The following is an 18,656-nucleotide window of genomic DNA, read 5'->3' as shown; positions in this document are numbered from 1 at the left end:
ATTTTTGTCCTCCCTCCACACACACTTGCTGTTAAGATACCTTAAATTTGGGCAACGGTAGGTCGGTTTCTTGAGAAAATAACATTGTTGCTGAGTGTATGGGAAGGTTCCCAACTGTGTTATATCCTCTGAAGGGAAGTCCATCCATCCATTTTCTACCGCTTATTCCCTTCGGGGTTACGGGGGGCGGTGGAGCCTATCTCAGCTACAATCGGGCGGAAGGCGGCGTACACCGTGGACAAGTCGCCACCTTGTCGCAGGGCCAACACAGATAATAATAACTGGGATTTATATAGCGCTTTTCTAAGTACCCAAAGTCGATTTACATGTAGAACCCATCATTCATTCACACCTGGTGGTGGTAAGCTACTTTCATAGCCACAGCTGCCCTGGGGTAGACTGATGGAAGCGTGGCTGCAATTTGCGCCAACGGCCCCTCCGACCACCACCTATCATTCATCATTCAATTCACCGGTGTGAGTGGCACCGGGGGCAAAGGGTGAAGTGTCCCGCCCAACGACACAACGGCAGCGGATTTTGGATGGTAAGAGGCGGGGAGCGAACCTGCAACCCTCAGGTTTCTGACACGGTTGCTCTACCCACTACGCCATGCCGCCCCATACTGCGATAGACAACATTCACACTCACAATCACACACTAGAGCCAATTTAGTGTTGCCAATCAACCTATCCCCAGGTGCATGTCTTTGGAGGTGGGAGGAAGTCGGACCGGAAGGGAACTCCATCCATCCATTCATTTCTACCGCTTGTCCCTTTTGGGGTGGTGGTGGGAAAATAACATAATTTATGAGTTCCCAACTGTGTTATATCCTCTGAAGGGAAGTCACACTTTGAAAACCCTCCTGGACTAAACATGCAGAACAGCTTCCTAAGAATTTCTGAAGATGAATAAAGGGGGTGTGTCTGAAACTTAAAGACACTTCATTTTTTTCCCTCCCTCCACACACACTTGCTGTTAAGATACCTTAAATTTGGGCACCGGTAGGTCGGTTTCTTGAGAAAATAACATTGTTGCTGAGTGTAGGGGAAGGTTCCCAACTGTGTTATATCCTCTGAAGGGAAGTCCATCCATCCATCCATTTTCTACCGCTTATTCCCTTCGGGGTTACGGGGGGCGCTGGAGCCTATCTCAGCTACAATCGGGCGGAAGGCGGGATACACCGTGGACAAGTCGCCACCTCGTCGCAGGGCCAACACAGATAGACAGACAACATTCACACTCACAATCACACACTAGGGCCAATTTAGTGTTGCCAATCAACCTATCCCCAGGTGCATGTCTTTGGAGGTGGGAGGAAGTCGGAGCGGAAGGGAAGTCCATCCATTTCTACCGCTTGTCCCTTTTGGGGTGGTGGTGAGAAAATAACATAATTTCTGAGTTCCCAACTGTGTTATATCCTCTGAAGGGAAGTCACACTTTGAAAACCCTCCTGGACTAAACATGCAGAACAGCTTCCTAAGAATTCCTGAAGATGAATAAAGGGGGTGTGTCTGAAACTTAAAGACCCCTCATTGTTTCCCTCCCTCCACACACACTTGCTGTTAAGATACCTTAAATTTGGGCACCGGTAAGTCGGTTTCTTGAGAAAATAACTTTGTTGCTGAGTGTAGGGGAAGGTTCCCAACTGTGTTATATCCTCTGAAGGGAAGTCCATCCATCCATCCATCCATCCATCCATCCATCCATCCATTTTGTACCCCTTATTCCCTTCGGGGTTGCGGGGGGCGGTGGAGCCTATCTCAGCTACAATCGGGCGGAAGGCGTCGTACACCGTGGACAAGTCGCCACCTTGTCGCAGGGCCAACACAAATAGACAGACAACATTCACATTCACATTCACACACTAGGGCCAATTTAGTGTTGCCAATCAACCTATCCCCAGGTGCATGTCTTTGGAGGTAGGAGGAAGCCGGAGCGGAAGGGAAGTCACACTTTGAAAACCCTCCTGGACTAAACATGCAGAACAACTTCCTAAGAATTCCTGAAGATGAATAAAGGGGATGTGTCTGAAACTTAAAGACCCCTCACTTTTTTCCTCCCTCCACACACACTCGCTGTTATACCTTAAATTTGGGCACCGATAGGTCGGTTTCTTGAGAAAATAACATTATTTCTGAGTTCCCAACTGTGTTATATCCTCTGAAGGGAAGTCACACTTTGAAAACCCTCCTGGACTAAACATGCAGAACAGCTTCCTAAGAATTCCTGAAGATGAATAAAGGGGGTGTGTCTGAAACTTAAAGACACTTCATTTTTTTCCTCCCTCCACACACACGTGCTGTTAGATACCATAAATGTGGGCACCGGTAAGTCGGTTTCTTGAGAAAATAACATTGTTGCTGAGTGTAGGGGGAGGTTCCCAACTGTGTTATATCCTCTGAAGGAAGTCCATCCATCCATTTTCTACCGCTTATTCCCTTCGGGGTTACGGGGGGCGGTGGAGCCTATCTCAGCTACAATCGGGCGGAAGGCGGCGTACACCGTGGACAAGTCACCACCTCATCACAGGGCCAACACAGATAGACAGACAACATTCACACTCACATTCACACACTAGGGCCAATTTAGTGTTGCCAATCAACCTATCCCCAGGTGCATGTCTTTGGAGGTGGGAGGGAGCCGGAGCGGAAGGGAAGTCACACTTTGAAAACCCTCCTGGACTAAACATGCAGAACAGCTTCCTAAGAATTCCTGAAGATGAATAAAGGGGGTGTGTCTGAAACTTAAAGACCCCTCATTTTTTCCCTCCCTACACACACACTTGCTGTTAAGATACCTTAAATTTGGGCACCGGTAGGCCGGTTTCTTGAGAAAATAACATTATTTCTGAGTTCCAAACTGTGTTATATCCTCTGAAGGGAAGTCACACTTTGAAAACCCTCCTGGACTGAACATGCAGAACAGCTTCCTAAGAATTCCTGAAGATGAATAAAGGGGGTGTGTCTGAAACTTAAAGACCCCTCATTTTTTCCCTCCCTCCACACACACTTGCTGTTAAGATACCGGTACCTTAAATTTGGGCACCGGTAAGTCGGTTTCTTGAGAAAATAACATTGTTGCTGAGTGTAGGGGGAGATTCCCAACTGCGTTATATCCTCTGAAGGAAGTCCATCCATCCATTTTCTACCGCATATTCCCTTCGGGGTTACGGGGGGCGGTGGAGCCTATCTCAGCTACAATCGGGCGGAAGGCGGCGTACACCGTGGACAAGTCGCCACCTTGTCGCAGGGCCAACACAGATAATAATAACTGGGATTTATATAGCGCTTTTCTAAGTACCCAAAGTCGATTTACATGTAGAACCCATCATTCATTCACACCTGGTGGTGGTAAGCTACTTTCATAGCCACAGCTGCCCTGGGGTAGACTGACGGAAGCGTGGCTGCAATTTGCGCCAACGGCCCCTCCGACCACCACCTATCATTCATCATTCAATTCACCGGTGTGAGTGGCACCGGGGGCAAAGGGTGAAGTGTCCCGCCCAAGGACACAACGGCAGCGGATTTTGGATGGTAAGAGGCGGGGAGCGAACCTGCAACCCTCAGGTTTCTGACACGGTTGCTCTACCCACTACGCCATGCCGCCCCATACTGCGATAGACAACATTCACACTCACAATCACACACTAGAGCCAATTTAGTGTTGCCAATCAACCTATCCCCAGGTGCATGTCTTTGGAGGTGGGAGGAAGTCGGACCGGAAGGGAACTCCATCCATCCATTCATTTCTACCGCTTGTCCCTTTTGGGGTGGTGGTGAGAAAATAACATAATTTCTGAGTTCCCAACTGTGTTATATCCTCTGAAGGGAAGTCACACTTTGAAAACCCTCCTGGACTAAACATGCAGAACAGCTTCCTAAGAATTCCTGAAGATGAATAAAGGGGGTGTGTCTGAAACTTAAAGACCCCTCATTTTTGTCCTCCCTCCACACACACTTGCTGTTAAGATACCTTAAATTTGGGCAACGGTAGGTCGGTTTCTTGAGAAAATAACATTGTTGCTGAGTGTAGGGGAAGGTTTCTAACTGTGTTATATCCTCTGAAGGGAAGTCCATCCATCCATCCATTTTCTACCGCTTATTCCCTTCGGGGTTACGGGGGGCGGTGGAGCCTATCTCAGCTACAAACGGGCGGAAGGCGGCGTACGCCGTGGACAAGTCGCCACCTTGTCGCAGGGCCAACACAGATAGACAACATTCACACTCACAATCACACACTAGGGCCAATTTAGTGTTGCCAATCAACCTATCCCCAGGTGCATGTCTTTGGAGGTGGAAGGAGGTCGGAGCGGAAGGGAAGTCCATCCATCCATCCATTTCTACCGCTTGTCCCTTTTGGGGTGGTGGTGAGAAAATAATATCATTTCTGAGTTCCCAACTGTGTTATATCCTCTGAAGGGAAGTCACACTTTGAAAACCCTCCTGGACTAAACATGCAGAACAGCTTCCTAAGAATTCCTGAAGATGAATAAAGGGGGTGTGTCTGAAACTTAAAGACCCCTCATTTTTTCCCTCCCTCCACACACACTTGCTGTTAAGATACTTTAAATTTGGGCACCGGTAAGTGGGTTTCTTGAGAAAATAACATTGTTGCTGAGTGTAGGGGGAGGTTCCCAACTGTGTTATATCCTCTGAAGGGAAGTCCATCCATCCATCCATTTTCTACTGCTTATTCCCTTCGAGCCTATCTCAGCTACAATCGGGCGGAAGGCGGCGTACACCGTGGACAAGTCTCCAACTTGTTGCAGGGCCAACACAGATAGACAACATTCACACTCACAATCACACACTAAGGCCAATTTAGTGTTGCCAATCAACCTATCCCCAGGTGCATGTCTTTGGAGGTGGGAGGAAGTCGGAGCGGAAGGGAAGTCCATCCATTTCTACCGCTTGTCCTTTTTGGGGTGGTGGTGAGAAAATAACATAATTTCTGAGTTCCCAACTGTGTTATATCCTCTGAAGGGAAGTCAGACTTTGAAAACCCTCCTGGACTAAAAATGCAGAACAGCTTCCTAAGAATTCCTGAAGATGAATAAAGGGGGTGTGTCTGAAACTTAAAGACCCCTCATTTTTTCCCTCCCTCCACACACACTTGCTGTTAAGATACCTTAAATTTGGGCACCGGTAAGTCGGTTTCTTGAGAAAATAACATTGTTGCTGAGTGTAAGGGGGAGATTCCCAACTGCGTTATATCCTCTGAAGGAAGTCCATCCATCCATTTTCTACCGCTTATTCCCTTCGGGGTTACGGGGGGCGGTGGAGCCTATCTCAGCTACAATCGGGCGGAAGGCGGCGTACACCGTGGACAAGTCGCCACCTTGTCGCAGGGCCAACACAGATAATAATAACTGGGATTTATATAGCGCTTTTCTAAGTACCCAAAGTCGATTTACATGTAGAACCCATCATTCATTCACACCTGGTGGTGGTAAGCTACTTTCATAGCCACAGCTGCCCTGGGGTAGACTGACGGAAGCGTGGCTGCAATTTGCGCCAACGGCCCCTCCGACCACCACCTATCATTCATCATTCAATTCACCGGTGTGAGTGGCACCGGGGGCAAAGGGTGAAGTGTCCCGCCCAAGGACACAACGGCAGCGGATTTTGGATGGTAAGAGGCGGGGAGCGAACCTGCAACCCTCAGGTTTCTGACACGGTTGCTCTACCCACTACGCCATGCCGCCCCATACTGCGATAGACAACATTCACACTCACAATCACACACTAGAGCCAATTTAGTGTTGCCAATCAACCTATCCCCAGGTGCATGTCTTTGGAGGTGGGAGGAAGTCGGACTGGAAGGGAACTCCATCCATCCATTCATTTCTACTGCTTGTCCCTTTTGGGGTGGTGGTGAGAAAATAACATCATTTCTGAGTTCCCAACTGTGTTATATCCTCTGAAGGGAAGTCACACTTTGAAAACCCTCCTGGACTAAACATGCAGAACAGCTTCCTAAGAATTCCTGAAGATGAATAAAGGGGGTGTGTCCGAAACTTAAAGACCCCTCATTTTTCCCTCCCTCCACACACACTTGCTGTTAAGATACCTTAAATTTGGGCATCGGTAAGTCGGTTTCTTGAGAAAATAACTTTGTTGCTGAGTGTAGGGGAAGGTTCCCAACTGTGTTATATCCTCTGAAGGGAAGTCCATCCATCCATCCATTTTCTACCGCTTATTCCCTTCGAGCCTATCTCAGCTACAATCGGGCGGAAGGCGGGGTACACCGTGGACAAGTCGCCACCTTGTCGCAGGGCCAACACAGATAGACAGACAACATTCACACTCACATTCACACACTAGGGCCAATTTAGTGTTGCCAATCAACCTATCCCCAGGTGCATGTCTTTGGAGGTGGGCGGAAGGGAAATCACACTTTGAAAACCCTCCTGGACTAAACATGCAGAACAGCTTCCTAAGAATTCCTGAAGATGAATAAAGGGGGTGTGTCTGAAACTGAAAGACCCCTCATTTTTTCCCTCCTTCCACACACACTTGCTGTTAAGATACCTTAAATTTGGGCACCGGTAGGTCGGTTTCTTTGTACTTTGTCCACAAACGTCCGATTCTGGGGTCTCGTACAATGTCCACCGGTGGCATCCCCGGGTTCTGTGGAAGGAGGCAAGGCATGCACACATGTGCTGTCATCTATTACTCGCGTAAACAAAAATGCAGGAAGGAGGTCTCGGTCACCGGTGGCATCACAACACGATCTAGACACCCCATAATGGAGGTCGCCGACTCGGATTGCACTTACGGGCATGCTGAACGTGTGTCCATCGTAGCGGTAGAGCTTGTGCGATCCCTTCCTGAGCGCCGGGTCGATGATCAACTTGTAACTTCTCCACTGGTGACTCCGCTTCTCCGCCGAGCCGCACACCGGGTGACTGTCGGTGCCGTTGGCCAGCGCTGGAAGGGACAGGCGGAGGGATCAAGCAAAAGCAAGCTAACGTGAAGCAGCGCTAACTCAACACGGTCCCGTAACAACCACCACCACCACCACCACCCTGTGTCCTCGACACTTCCACGCCAACGTGCATGACTTTCAGCGACAATGCAACGCCATCACGACGGACAATTGGAAGGAGAGAGAGAGAGAGAGAGAAGAGAAGGGGGGAAAGCTTACTTGAACTCTGCTTTCTGCCATGGTCTTCGTGCAATTTGTTTCGCTCCCCCGGCTTGGACATGGCTGGTCCGATCGAGGGGGATTTCAGTCTTGAATCGATTAAGGAATCGCTTTCGCCTTTTTTTCCGCCGTTCAGATTACATGATTTATCTTGAGGAATAGCGCCTGCTTTTTCGGCGAGAGCCAGCACATATTGTGTGTGTGTGTGTATGTGTGTGTGTGTGTGTGTGTAGCTTCTGTCTCTCCCACAATACACTGCTAGGCTTCGCCAGTGCCGAACGCTAAATCGCACTTTCGCCACAAACTTCCTCGGCCCCTGCCTGGTCGCATTTTACCCGATAAAAAAAACAATTTTGGAGTTGAACTATCCTCGCCGCTAAAAACGACCCGATTAAACACATAGAAAAAAAACCCACATTTGTCGTTTCGCGGCTCGACGGTGGAGCGTGTCGAATCTGCCACTCGCGTTTACCTAACTGACAAACAAATGCATTGTGCTGCATTCGGCGACATTGCTAAACTAGTGAAAACAACGCAAGGCAGTGGATATATATGTCAATACTTGAGCTGGCACCTTTATAATTTAACGTAAAGAAATACATAATAGTGCCTCCCCCCACCCCCCCTCCCATAGATCATAGCTTCAAAAAGCAATACTAACGTCATCTGACGTCGCGCTGATATTATTTTTTTTAATTTTTTTTTTTTTTAATTATTTTTATTTTGGACGAACACTGTTTTTTTTTCACCCTTTTTCTTTTGCTGTTTTCTTTTTGCGGTGCTCGGGCAATTGGCTGGTTAACAGTGGAAGGCTGGCGTAGCCAATCAGAAGGCAGCAGCAGAGGAGCGGTCTGCTATTAGAGGAACAGCTCAGGAGTCCTTCAACAGAGCAGAGAGAGAGAGAGAGAGGGGGGCCCTGAAAGCTCCTGGCAGCCATTTTCCTGCTTAGAAACATGGGGACTTCATAGGCCTAGCTGGGTTTCCTTTGTCTCAAAAAAAAAAAAAAAAGAAGGGATCTTTACACTTGATTTCCTCAACCTCTCACGGACTATGATAAAGCCTTATGATTGCTCCTTTGAAAGGATTTGAGAAGAAGGAAGAGAGAGAGAGAGAAAATGTGCTGGATGTAAATTACCCTGTGACATTTTGAGCCTTTTTTCCTCTGCCTGGGATCCATCTTTGTCCTAACTTGGTCACGGGCACACCCATATACAATACTATTTGAAAAGAGAGGGGAGGAAAGAAATGAAAATGTGAATAAACAGCTCTTTTGAGGGTAAAAAAACACATTTGTATGTTTAAGTGTGAGTCAGTTTTACACCTATGGGCCTTGTATGAGTAGCAATGAGTAAGTCCAACTCTTCTATAATATTTGCAGCATGCAGTTGTTTATTAAACTTTTTTTTGTCAATGTATCAACTAAGCTATGCCATATGTCCTTTTTTTTTTTTTAAATATTCATTGTTCTTATAAATACAACATATATTGGTGGCCTGTCATAATTTGTAAAATACTCTCCTTATATTCCCTTGCATTTGATGCTTTGAATAATGGCTTTTTGAACATCTTTCTCCCATAACAGAAAGCTGATGGATTTTTCCAGAGAGAACAGCTCTGGGTGCCGGATTTGGGTTGCCATTTATAAAGAACCAAATTGTAGTCGACGTGAACTCACTTTCAAGGTCAGATTTAATTTCCCAAACATGTCTAACTCAAGGGGGGTTCCATGCAGAAGTAGAAACCTTCCAAAGGGACAATAGCTAAATATTTACCTCAGTACTTTGGTGAAATGCAGTAAAAACAGGCCTTAAAATGCATAGGGGACAGTATTCCATCTTCCATCCTCTAATAATGCCATTAATAAGGGATTGGGGAGGTCATCCTGCAACAAAAAAAAAGAAAAGGAATCAATTATTGGCACAAAAGATGACGCTTGTGCCCAAACAATCATTAGTGCTTTTTCCATTACCTCTCAGCCGGCATCTTCAACCACCCATCATCTGTTTTTGGGGCAATATGCAAAGCTTCTCTCTCTCCCCCCCTGAAGACAGGATAACAGTCAACTAACATCGACCATTCTCACTAAGATTCACAATTTAAAACCACAAGGACATGTTATTTGCCAAGGTAACTTTTTTTAAATTTACCATTTACTTGTCTTTATCTGTACTGTAGATGTAGGCATTTTAATAGAGGACACACTTGTCAATTGTGATTTACATTTATACATTTAAACATCTTAATTGACATTGCAACGTTAACTTACAGTGGTATTCAAAATATGTAATCCAAGCCTTTAAATGTGACTTTTAGGGGATTTGGGGGGAGAAATCTTGGTACTATTCACTGCTTCCCCTCCACGTTTTTGTCCAAAAGCCATCAGTTGGCGTATGTTTTTTTTTTTTGTTTGTTTAAAAGAGTTCTGCAGGCTCTCAAAATGGCTTCTCGTCACACACACACAAAAGACAGAGCTTCAAATAAGAGTTGCTGCGCCATAACTGGGTGAGGTCTTCTTTCTCTCTCTCTCTCTCTCTCCCTTGCTCTCATTCGAGAGCGCCTCTTCGACGACAACGAGGGGTGGAGGGGGAGGGGAAACTCTTCATTCTCGAAGTTTCCACACTCAAAGCGAGGCGTTTTAACACCCAGGCGACAGTGGTGTAACTATATCCGGGACGGACGTACATTTTGTGGGTTGAATTGACGGAAGAATCGATGGCATAAATGTGGAAGGAAGAAAACAAAGATGGCGGCGAATGGGGTTCACTCTCCCAAAGGCGAAGGCGGTAATCCGAGATCTGGCGGGGGTTGCCATGGCAGCACTCCCTTCACATTGCCATATTAGGTCATGGGAAGTGTACACAGAGCAACCTTGTTGACGGGGGAAATTACTTGGCGTGCCAAAGGTTGTTAGAGGCCAGAGAAACCGTATTTTAAAATAGTTAAAAGACAGGAAATATTTGCTTTTTAAGTGCGTCTTTTTGTGTGACACACCTTTTTTAAAGGCCAGTGTCAAGGCCTGCTTTTCCAGCCAGTCGTGTTTATTTTTGTCCTGCCCGAGGCGAGCATTCCTCCATTAGCTGTCACTCCACTTAGCTCGGCAAACCCTTCCCCCACATGTCACGGACAATACAACTGCAAGGAAGCGTGTGTATCCAAGGTGAACATTTTGTCACACGCACAAAAAAGTGGTTTTAAATCGAGTAGTCCAGTGTGTCTGTACAGGCCTTGAAAAAACCGCCCCATTAGTGTTGCTGCATTGCTGACATTCTGGAATGTTCCTCAGCGGACTGGGCTGCACGCATGGCGAACAAAAGCTACTTTGTTGACGATTAGACACAAATACTGTCCTCGTTTCTGTGTAATGACGGATTACTGTCAAAAATACCGATATATTTGTTTGTCGACGTAAATGTTTGCCTGTAAGTTTGTAGTTAATCAGCCTTTATTTACAGCTGCTTTGAAGAACCCTTTACTGATGGTACTGTATTCCTTTTTTAATCTATTACATTCTTTCAGTGCATGTATTAATGTAATATATTTTCATATTGACACCTTATGTATATATGCATGTTTTTATTCAAACCACGTTGTGTGGAAAGTGTTAATCAGTGTCAAATGTCACTTTTACCCAGCAGCCTACTTAGTTTTAACTTTGTATGGAAAGTGTTAATCAGTGTCAAATGTCACTTTTACCTAACAGCCTACTTGGTATGATTAGAATACATTTATTTTGGCACCTACCTTCATATTAGTTTACTTGTTAGTACCTCAGTGTTAACGCCATTATTTGACTAAATCATGTTAAACCCCAAATAAATATGTATTATAACTTAACCATTATCGTTGTATGGAAAGTGTTAATCAGTGTCAAATGTCACTTTTACCCAGCAGCCTACTTAGTTTTAACGTTGTATGGAAAGTCTTAATCGGTGTCAAATGTCACTTTTACCTAACAGCCTACTTGGTATGATTAGAATACATTTATTTTGGCACCTACCTTCATATTAGTTTACTTGTTAGTACCTCACTATTAACGCCATTATTTGACTAAATCATGCTAAACCCCAAATAAATATGTATTATAACTTAACCATTATCGTTGTATGGAAAGTGTTAATCAGTGTCAAATGTCACTTTTACCTAAAAGCCTACTTGGTATGATTAAAATACATTTATTTTGGCACCTACCTTCATATTAGTTTACTTGTTAGTACCTCAGTGTTAACGCCATTATTTGACTAAATCATGTTAAACCCCAAATAAATATGTATTATAACTTAACCATTATCGTTGTATGGAAAGTGTTAATCAGTGTCAAATGTCACTTTTACCTAACAGCCTACTTAGTTTTAACGTAGTATGGAAAGTGTTAATCAGTGTCAAATGTCACTTTTACCTAAAAGCCTACTTGGTATGATTAGAATACATTTATTTTGGCACCTACCTTCATATTAGTTTACTTGTTAGTACCTCACTGTTAACGCCATTATTTGACTATATCATGTTAAACCCCAAATAAATATATATTATAACTTAACCATTATCGTTGTATGGAAAGTGTTAATCAGTGTCAAATGTCACTTTTACCTAACAGCCTACTTGGTATGATTAGAATACATTTATTTTGGCACCTACCTTCATATTAGTTTACTTGTTAGTACCTCACTGTTAACGCCATTATTTGACTAAATCATGTTAAACCCCAAATAAATATGTATTATAACTTAACCATTATCGTTGTATGGAAAGTGTTAATCAGTGTCAAATGTCACTTTTACCTAACAGCCTACTTGGTATGATTAGAATACATTTATTTTGGCACCTACCTTCATATTAGTTTACTTGTTAGTACCTCACTGTTAACGCCATTATTTGACTAAATCATGTTAAACCCCAAATAAATATGCATTAAAACTTAACTATTATCTAAGATAACTAGCATTTGTAACTCATTTATTTAAATTGTGTTGTAAGATGATAACAGAAAGTAAACACATGTCTTGGTACTTGCTATGAATTGGAAAAAGAGAAGGATTAAATAAGCGTTGATTCTTCCTACTCCTTTTCGAGCATGTAAAGAGAAATGAATACATCTGATTTAACTTTATGCATGTTTAAAATAAACATTCAATAAAGCATAAATAAGCAAAAGGAATTCCTGGTTTTGTGTGTTTCTCTTAAAGAGACAGCTTGCCAAAAATAATTTAAGCACAACTACCAAAAAAAAATACCTTCCCACTTTTATTTGTATGTGTGGAAAGTGTTAATCAGTGTCAAATGTCACTTTTACGTAACAGCCTACTTGGTGTAATTAGAATACATTATTTTGTCACCTACCTTCATATTAGTTTACTTGTTAGTACCTCACTATTAACGCCATTATTTGACTAAATCATGCTAAACCCCAAATAAATATGTATTATAACTTAACCATTATCGTTGTATGGAAAGTGTTAATCAGTGTCAAATGTCACTTTTACCTAACAGCCTACTTGGTATGATTAGAATACATTTATTTTGGCACCTACCTTCATATTAGTTTACTTGTTAGTACCTCAGTGTTAATGCCATTATTTGACTAAATCATGTTAAACCCCAAATAAATATGTATTATAACTTAAGCATTATCGTTGTATGGAAAGTGTTAATCAGTGTCAAATGTCACTTTTACCTAACAGCCTACTTGGTATGATTAGAATACATTTATTTTGGCACCTACCTTCATTTTAGTTTACTTGTTAGTACCTCACTGTTAACGCCATTATTTGACTAAATCATGTTAAACCCCAAATAAATATGTATTATAACTTAACCATTATCGTTGTATGGAAAGTGTTAATCAGTGTCAAATGTCACTTTTACCCAGCAGCCTACTTAGTTTTAACGTTGTATAGAAAGTGTTAATTAGTGTCAAATGTCACTTTTACCTAACAGCCTACTTGGTATGATTAGAATACATTTATTTTGGCACCTACCTTCATATTAGTTTACTTGTTAGTACCTCACTGTTAACGCCATTATTTGACTAAATCATGTTAAACACCAAATAAATATGTATTATAACTTAACAATTATCGTTGTATGGAAAGTGTTAATCAGTGTCAAATGTCACTTTTACCTAACAGCCTACTTGGTATGATTAAAATACATTTATTTTGGCACCTACCTTCATATTAGTTTACTTGTTAGTACCTCAGTGTTAACGCCATTATTGGACTAAATCATGTTAAACCCCAAATAAATATGTATTATAACTTAACCATTATCGTTGTATGGAAAGTGTTAATCAGTGTCAAATGTCACTTTTACCCAGCAGCCTACTTAGTTTTAACGTTGTATGGAAAGTGTTAATCAGTGTCAAATGTCACTTTTACCTAACAGCCTACTTGGTATGATTAGAATACATTTATTTTGGCACCTACCTTCATATTAGTTTACTTGTTAGTACCTCACTGTTAACGCCATTATTTGACTAAATCATGTTAAACCCCAAATAAATATGTATTATAACTTAACCATTATCGTTGTATGGAAAGTGTTAATCAGTGTCAAATGTCACTTTTACCTAACAGCCTACTTGGTATGATTAAAATACATTTATTTTGGCACCTACCTTCATATTAGTTTACTTGTTAGTACCTCAGTGTTAACGCCATTATTTGACTAAATCATGTTAAACCCCAAATAAATATGTATTATAACTTAACCATTATCGTTGTATGGAAAGTGTTAATCAGTGTCAAATGTCACTTTTACCTAACAGCCTACTTGGTATGATTAAAATACATTTATTTTGGCACCTACCTTCATATTAGTTTACTTGTTAGTACCTCAGTGTTAACGCCATTATTTGACTAAATCATGTTAAACCCCAAATAAATATATATTATAACTTAACCATTATCGTTGTATGGAAAGTGTTAATCAGTGTCAAATGTCACTTTTACCGAACAGCCTACTTGGTATGATTAGAATACATTTATTTTGGCACCTACCTTCATATTAGTTTACTTGTTAGTACCTCACTGTTAACGCCATTATTTGACTATATCATGTTAAACCCCAAATAAATATATATTATAACTTAACTATTATCTAAGATAACTGTTGCATTTTTAACTCATTGATTGATTCTTCCTACTGCCTTTCGAACATGTAAAGAGAAATGAATACATGTGAAATATGTGATTTAACTGTATGCGTGTTTGAAATAAACATTCAATAAAGCATAAATAAGCAAAAGGAATGACTGTTTTTTGTGTTTCTCTTAAAGAGACAGCTTGCCAAAAAATTATTTAAGTACAACTACCAAAAAAAATACCTTCCCACTTTTGTTTGTATGCGTGGAAAGTGTTAATCAGTGTCAAATGTCATTTTTACCTAACAGCCTACTTGGTATGATTAGAATACATTTATTTTGGCACCTACCTTCATATTAGTTTACTTGTTAGTACCTCACTGTTAATGCCATTATTTCACTAAATCATGTTAAACCCCAAATAAATATGTATTATAACTTAACTATTATCTAAGATAACTGTTGCATTTATAACTCATTTATTTAAATTGTGTTGTAAAATGATAACAGAAAGTAAACACATGTCTTGGTACTTGCTCTGAATTGGAAAAAGTGTAGGATTAAATAAGCGTTGATTCTTCCTACTCCTTTTCGAGGATGTAAAGAGAAATGAATACATGTGATTTAACTGTATGCATGTTCGAAATAAACATTCAATAAAGCATAAATAAGCAAAAGGAATTACTGGTTTTGTGTGTTTCTCTTAAAGAGACAGCTTGCCAAAAATAATTTAAGCACAACTACCAAAAAAAAATACCTTCCCACTTTTGTTTATATGTGTGGAAAGTGTTAATCAGTGTCAAATGTCACTTTTACCTAACAGCCTACTTGGTGTAATTAGAATACATTTATTTTGGCACCTACCTTCATATTAGTTTACTTGTTAGTACCTCACTGTTAATGCCATTATTTGACTAAATCATGTTAAACCCCAAATAAATATGTATTATAACTTAACTGTTATCTAAGATAACTCATTGATTTAAATTGTGTTACAACATGAGAACAGAAAGTAAACACGTCATGCTATGAATTGGAAAAAGGGTAGGATTAAATAGGCGTTGATTCTTCCTACTCCTTTTCGAGCATGTAAAGAGAAATGAATACGTGTGATTTAACTGTATGCATGTTCGAAATAAACATTCAATAAAGCATAAATAAGCAAAAGGAATTACTGGTTTTGTGTGTTTCTCTTAAAGAGACAGCTGCCAAAAATAATTTAAGCACAACTACCAAAAAAAATACCTTCCCACTTTTGTTTGTATGTGTGGAAAGTGTTAATCAGTGTCAAATGTCACTTTTACCTAACCGCCTACTTGGTGTAATTTAGAATACATTATTTTGTCACCTACCTTCACATGTTAAACCCCAAATAAATATGTATTATAACTTAACTATTATCTAAGATAACTCATTGATTTAAATTGTGTTACAACATGAGAACAGAAAGTAAACACGTCATGCTATGAATTGGAAAAAGGATAGGAATAAATAAGGGTTGATTCTTCCTACTCCTTTTCGAGCATGTAAAGAGAAATGAATACATGTGATTTAACTGTATGCATGTTCGAAATAAACATTCAATAAAGCATAAATAAGCAAAAGGAATTACTGGTTTTGTGTGTTTCTCTTAAAGAGACAGCTGCCAAAAATAATTTAAGCACAACTACCAAAAAAAAAAATACCTTCCCACTTTTGTTTATATGTGTGGAAAGTGTTAATCAGTGTCAAATGTCACTTTTACCTAACAGCCTACTTGGTGTAATTAGAATACATTTATTTTGTCACCTACCTTCATATTAGTTTACTTGTTAGTACCTCACTGTTAATGCCATTATTTCACTAAATCATGTTAAACCCCAAAGAAATATGTATTATAGCTCAACTATTATCTAAGAAAACTAGCATTTATAACTCATTTATTTAAATTGTGTTGTAAAATGATAACAGAAAGTAAACACATGTCTTGGTGCTTGCTATTAATTGGAAAAAGTAGGATTAAATAAGCGTTGATTCTTCCTACTCCTTTTCGAGCATTTAAAGAGAAATTAATACATGTGATTTAACTGTATGCATGTTTGAAATAAACATTCAATAAAGCATAAATAAGCAAAAGGAATTACTGGTTTTGTGTGTTTCTCTTAAAGAGACAGCTTGCCAAAAAATTATTTAAGCACAACTACCAAAAAAAAAAAACCTTCCTACTTTTGTTTGTATGTGTGGAAAGTGTTAATCAGTGTCAAGTGTCACTTTTACCTAACAGCCTACTTGGTATGATTAGAATACATTTATTTTGGCACCTACCTTCATATTAGTTTACTTGTTAGTACCTCACTGTTAACATCATTATTTCACTAAATCATGTTAAACCCCAAATAAATATGTATTATAACTTTATTATCTAAGATAACTCATTGATTTAAATTGTGTTACAACATGAGAACAGAAAGTAAACACGTCATGCTATGAATTGGAAAAAGGGTAGGATTAAATAAGCGTTGATTCTTCCTACTCCTTTTCGAGCATGTAAAGAGAAATGAATACATGTGATTTAACTGTATGCATGTTTGAAATAAACATTCAATAAAGCATAAATAAGCAAAAGGTATTACTGGTTTTGTGTGTTTCTCTTAAAGAGACAGCTTGCCAAAAAATGATTTAAGCACAACTACCAAAAAAAAAACCATCCTACTTTTGTTTGTATGTGTGGAAAGTGTTAATCAGTGTCAAATGTCACTTTTACCTAACCGCCTACTTGGTGTAATTAGAATACATTATTTTGTCACCTACCTTCATATTAGTTTACTTGTTAGTACCTCACTATTAACGCCATTATTTGACTAAATCATGTTAAACCCCAAATAAATAAGTATTATAACTGAACTATTATCTAAGATAACTCATTGATTTAAATTGTGTTACAACATGAGAACAGAAAGTAAACACGTCATGCTATGAATTGGAAAAAGTGTAGGATTAAATAGGCGTTGATTCTTCCTACTCCATTTCGAGCATCATGCTCGAAAAGGAGTAGGAAGAATCTTGTTAAATGTTGACAGCATAACTACCAAAATACAGAAGTGTGTCCTTAATATTTTTGCAGTGCTATTTCTGTTGAAAAGTTAAAATGATTACATTAGAGATGTGATGTGCCACTTTTCAAGTGTCTGATGGCTTAAATTAATTTTCATTAATTTTTCATATTTTGAATTCTTTTGAAAGGCTTACAAAAAAACTACATTTGAATTGTAATTCCATGCTATTGACAGGACTATTAATTTTAATGAAGTTAGCTTACCATGTTTACAGTATGATAATTGTGATAGAAATGTGAATTTTAGGCACAGAATATTTTTTACAATTGAACAAGGCAGTAGATTATACAAGCTTGGACAGAAAGTTAATTATGACACCAATTTTTTTTTTAATGGAATTGTTTAGTACTGTTTTACCATTTGTTTACTGTAAAAAGTGTTTATACTGTTTATACTTTCAATGAACAAATTGAAGTCTTGTGAAAGGTTGACAGGATAACTGGCATTAACTGTCAAAATAATTTCAAACTATTGAAGTTAGCTTACAGAATAAACATGTCAATCAACCCATATGATTTTTGCTGTAATATTTTTGTTTTGAAAAGTCACTGTGACTGATAGAAAAGTGATGGTTTTAGCAACATTTTAACCTGTCTGAATGCAATCAATCATTTTGCGTCGGGGGGGCGAAGCCTGAACCCCCCACCAGGACTTTGTCCTGGACCTACCGGGGCCTGCGGCCCCTGGACCCTGGCTACTAGGTTTTTCTGATTTCAAAAGTTGGCAGGTATGAGCATGTAAAGAGAAATGAATACATGTGATTTAACTGTATGCATGTTTGAAATAAACATTCAATAAAGCATAAATAAGCAAAAGGAATGACTGTTTTTTTGTGTTTTTCCTTAAAGAGGCAGCTTGCCAAAAAGACAACTAAAACAAACAAAAAACGTCATACTTTTGTTTGTACACTATCATGATCACAATGTCCAGATGAAGACACTTTTGTCTTATTTGTGTTGGGAGATATTAGTGAGGGGTTTAAGCACATTTATCTTCAAATATATACAGCACAGCTGCATACAGTACTCAGCTACAATTGAATAATTGAGTCAATTTTGTCATATTTAGTTTGTACTAAAAACTGAAATCAAATGTATTTATTTTGAATATGTATGCAATGACATATTAAATATAGTTTCAGTGTTCCTTTTTGTCACAATGGTTTTATTTATATGTGGTACTAATATAAGATATGTTGAATGACTCGCTTAACAATGCACAAGCCTTTATGGCACTTACACGCCCTCTAAATTGTTGTTTTTTTTACCAGTGAAAGTTTCTTGAGCTTGCATTGCTATTATTACAGTGTTTACCTGGTTGCAGGTTTACTATATATT

The 18,656-nt window shown here is 39.9% G+C and overlaps 1 protein-coding gene across 9 annotated transcripts in view; it reads right to left on the bottom strand.

The window, feature by feature from the left end:
• setd1ba (SET domain containing 1B, histone lysine methyltransferase a) overlaps nucleotides 1–10,289 on the bottom strand; it is a 45,924-nt gene extending 35,635 nt beyond the window's left edge. For 3 of the 9 annotated variants that reach the window (XM_061927034.2, XM_061927038.2, XM_061927039.2), the window contains exons 1-3: nucleotides 7,147–7,744; nucleotides 6,778–6,929; nucleotides 6,531–6,629 (exon numbers count right to left, since the gene is read on the bottom strand). In XM_061927034.2, the coding sequence (XP_061783018.1) occupies nucleotides 6,531–6,629; nucleotides 6,778–6,929; nucleotides 7,147–7,207 (312 nt within the window). In that variant the 5' untranslated portion in view covers nucleotides 7,208–7,744. Of the gene's footprint in view, nucleotides 1–6,530; nucleotides 6,630–6,777; nucleotides 6,930–7,146; nucleotides 7,745–8,281; nucleotides 9,029–9,115; nucleotides 9,188–9,412 lie in introns of those variants that run through there. The other 6 variants (XM_061927041.2, XM_061927044.2, XM_061927035.2 and 3 more) reach the window with 5 other exon arrangements.
• Between the last annotated feature and the right edge of the window lie 8,367 nt (nucleotides 10,290–18,656).

The sequence above is a fragment of the Nerophis lumbriciformis genome, linkage group LG32 (genome assembly GCF_033978685.3).
Source record: "Nerophis lumbriciformis linkage group LG32, RoL_Nlum_v2.1, whole genome shotgun sequence".
In the NCBI taxonomy this organism is placed as follows: domain Eukaryota; kingdom Metazoa; phylum Chordata; class Actinopteri; order Syngnathiformes; family Syngnathidae; genus Nerophis; species Nerophis lumbriciformis.
This window is presented reverse-complemented; position numbering and strand designations above follow the sequence as displayed.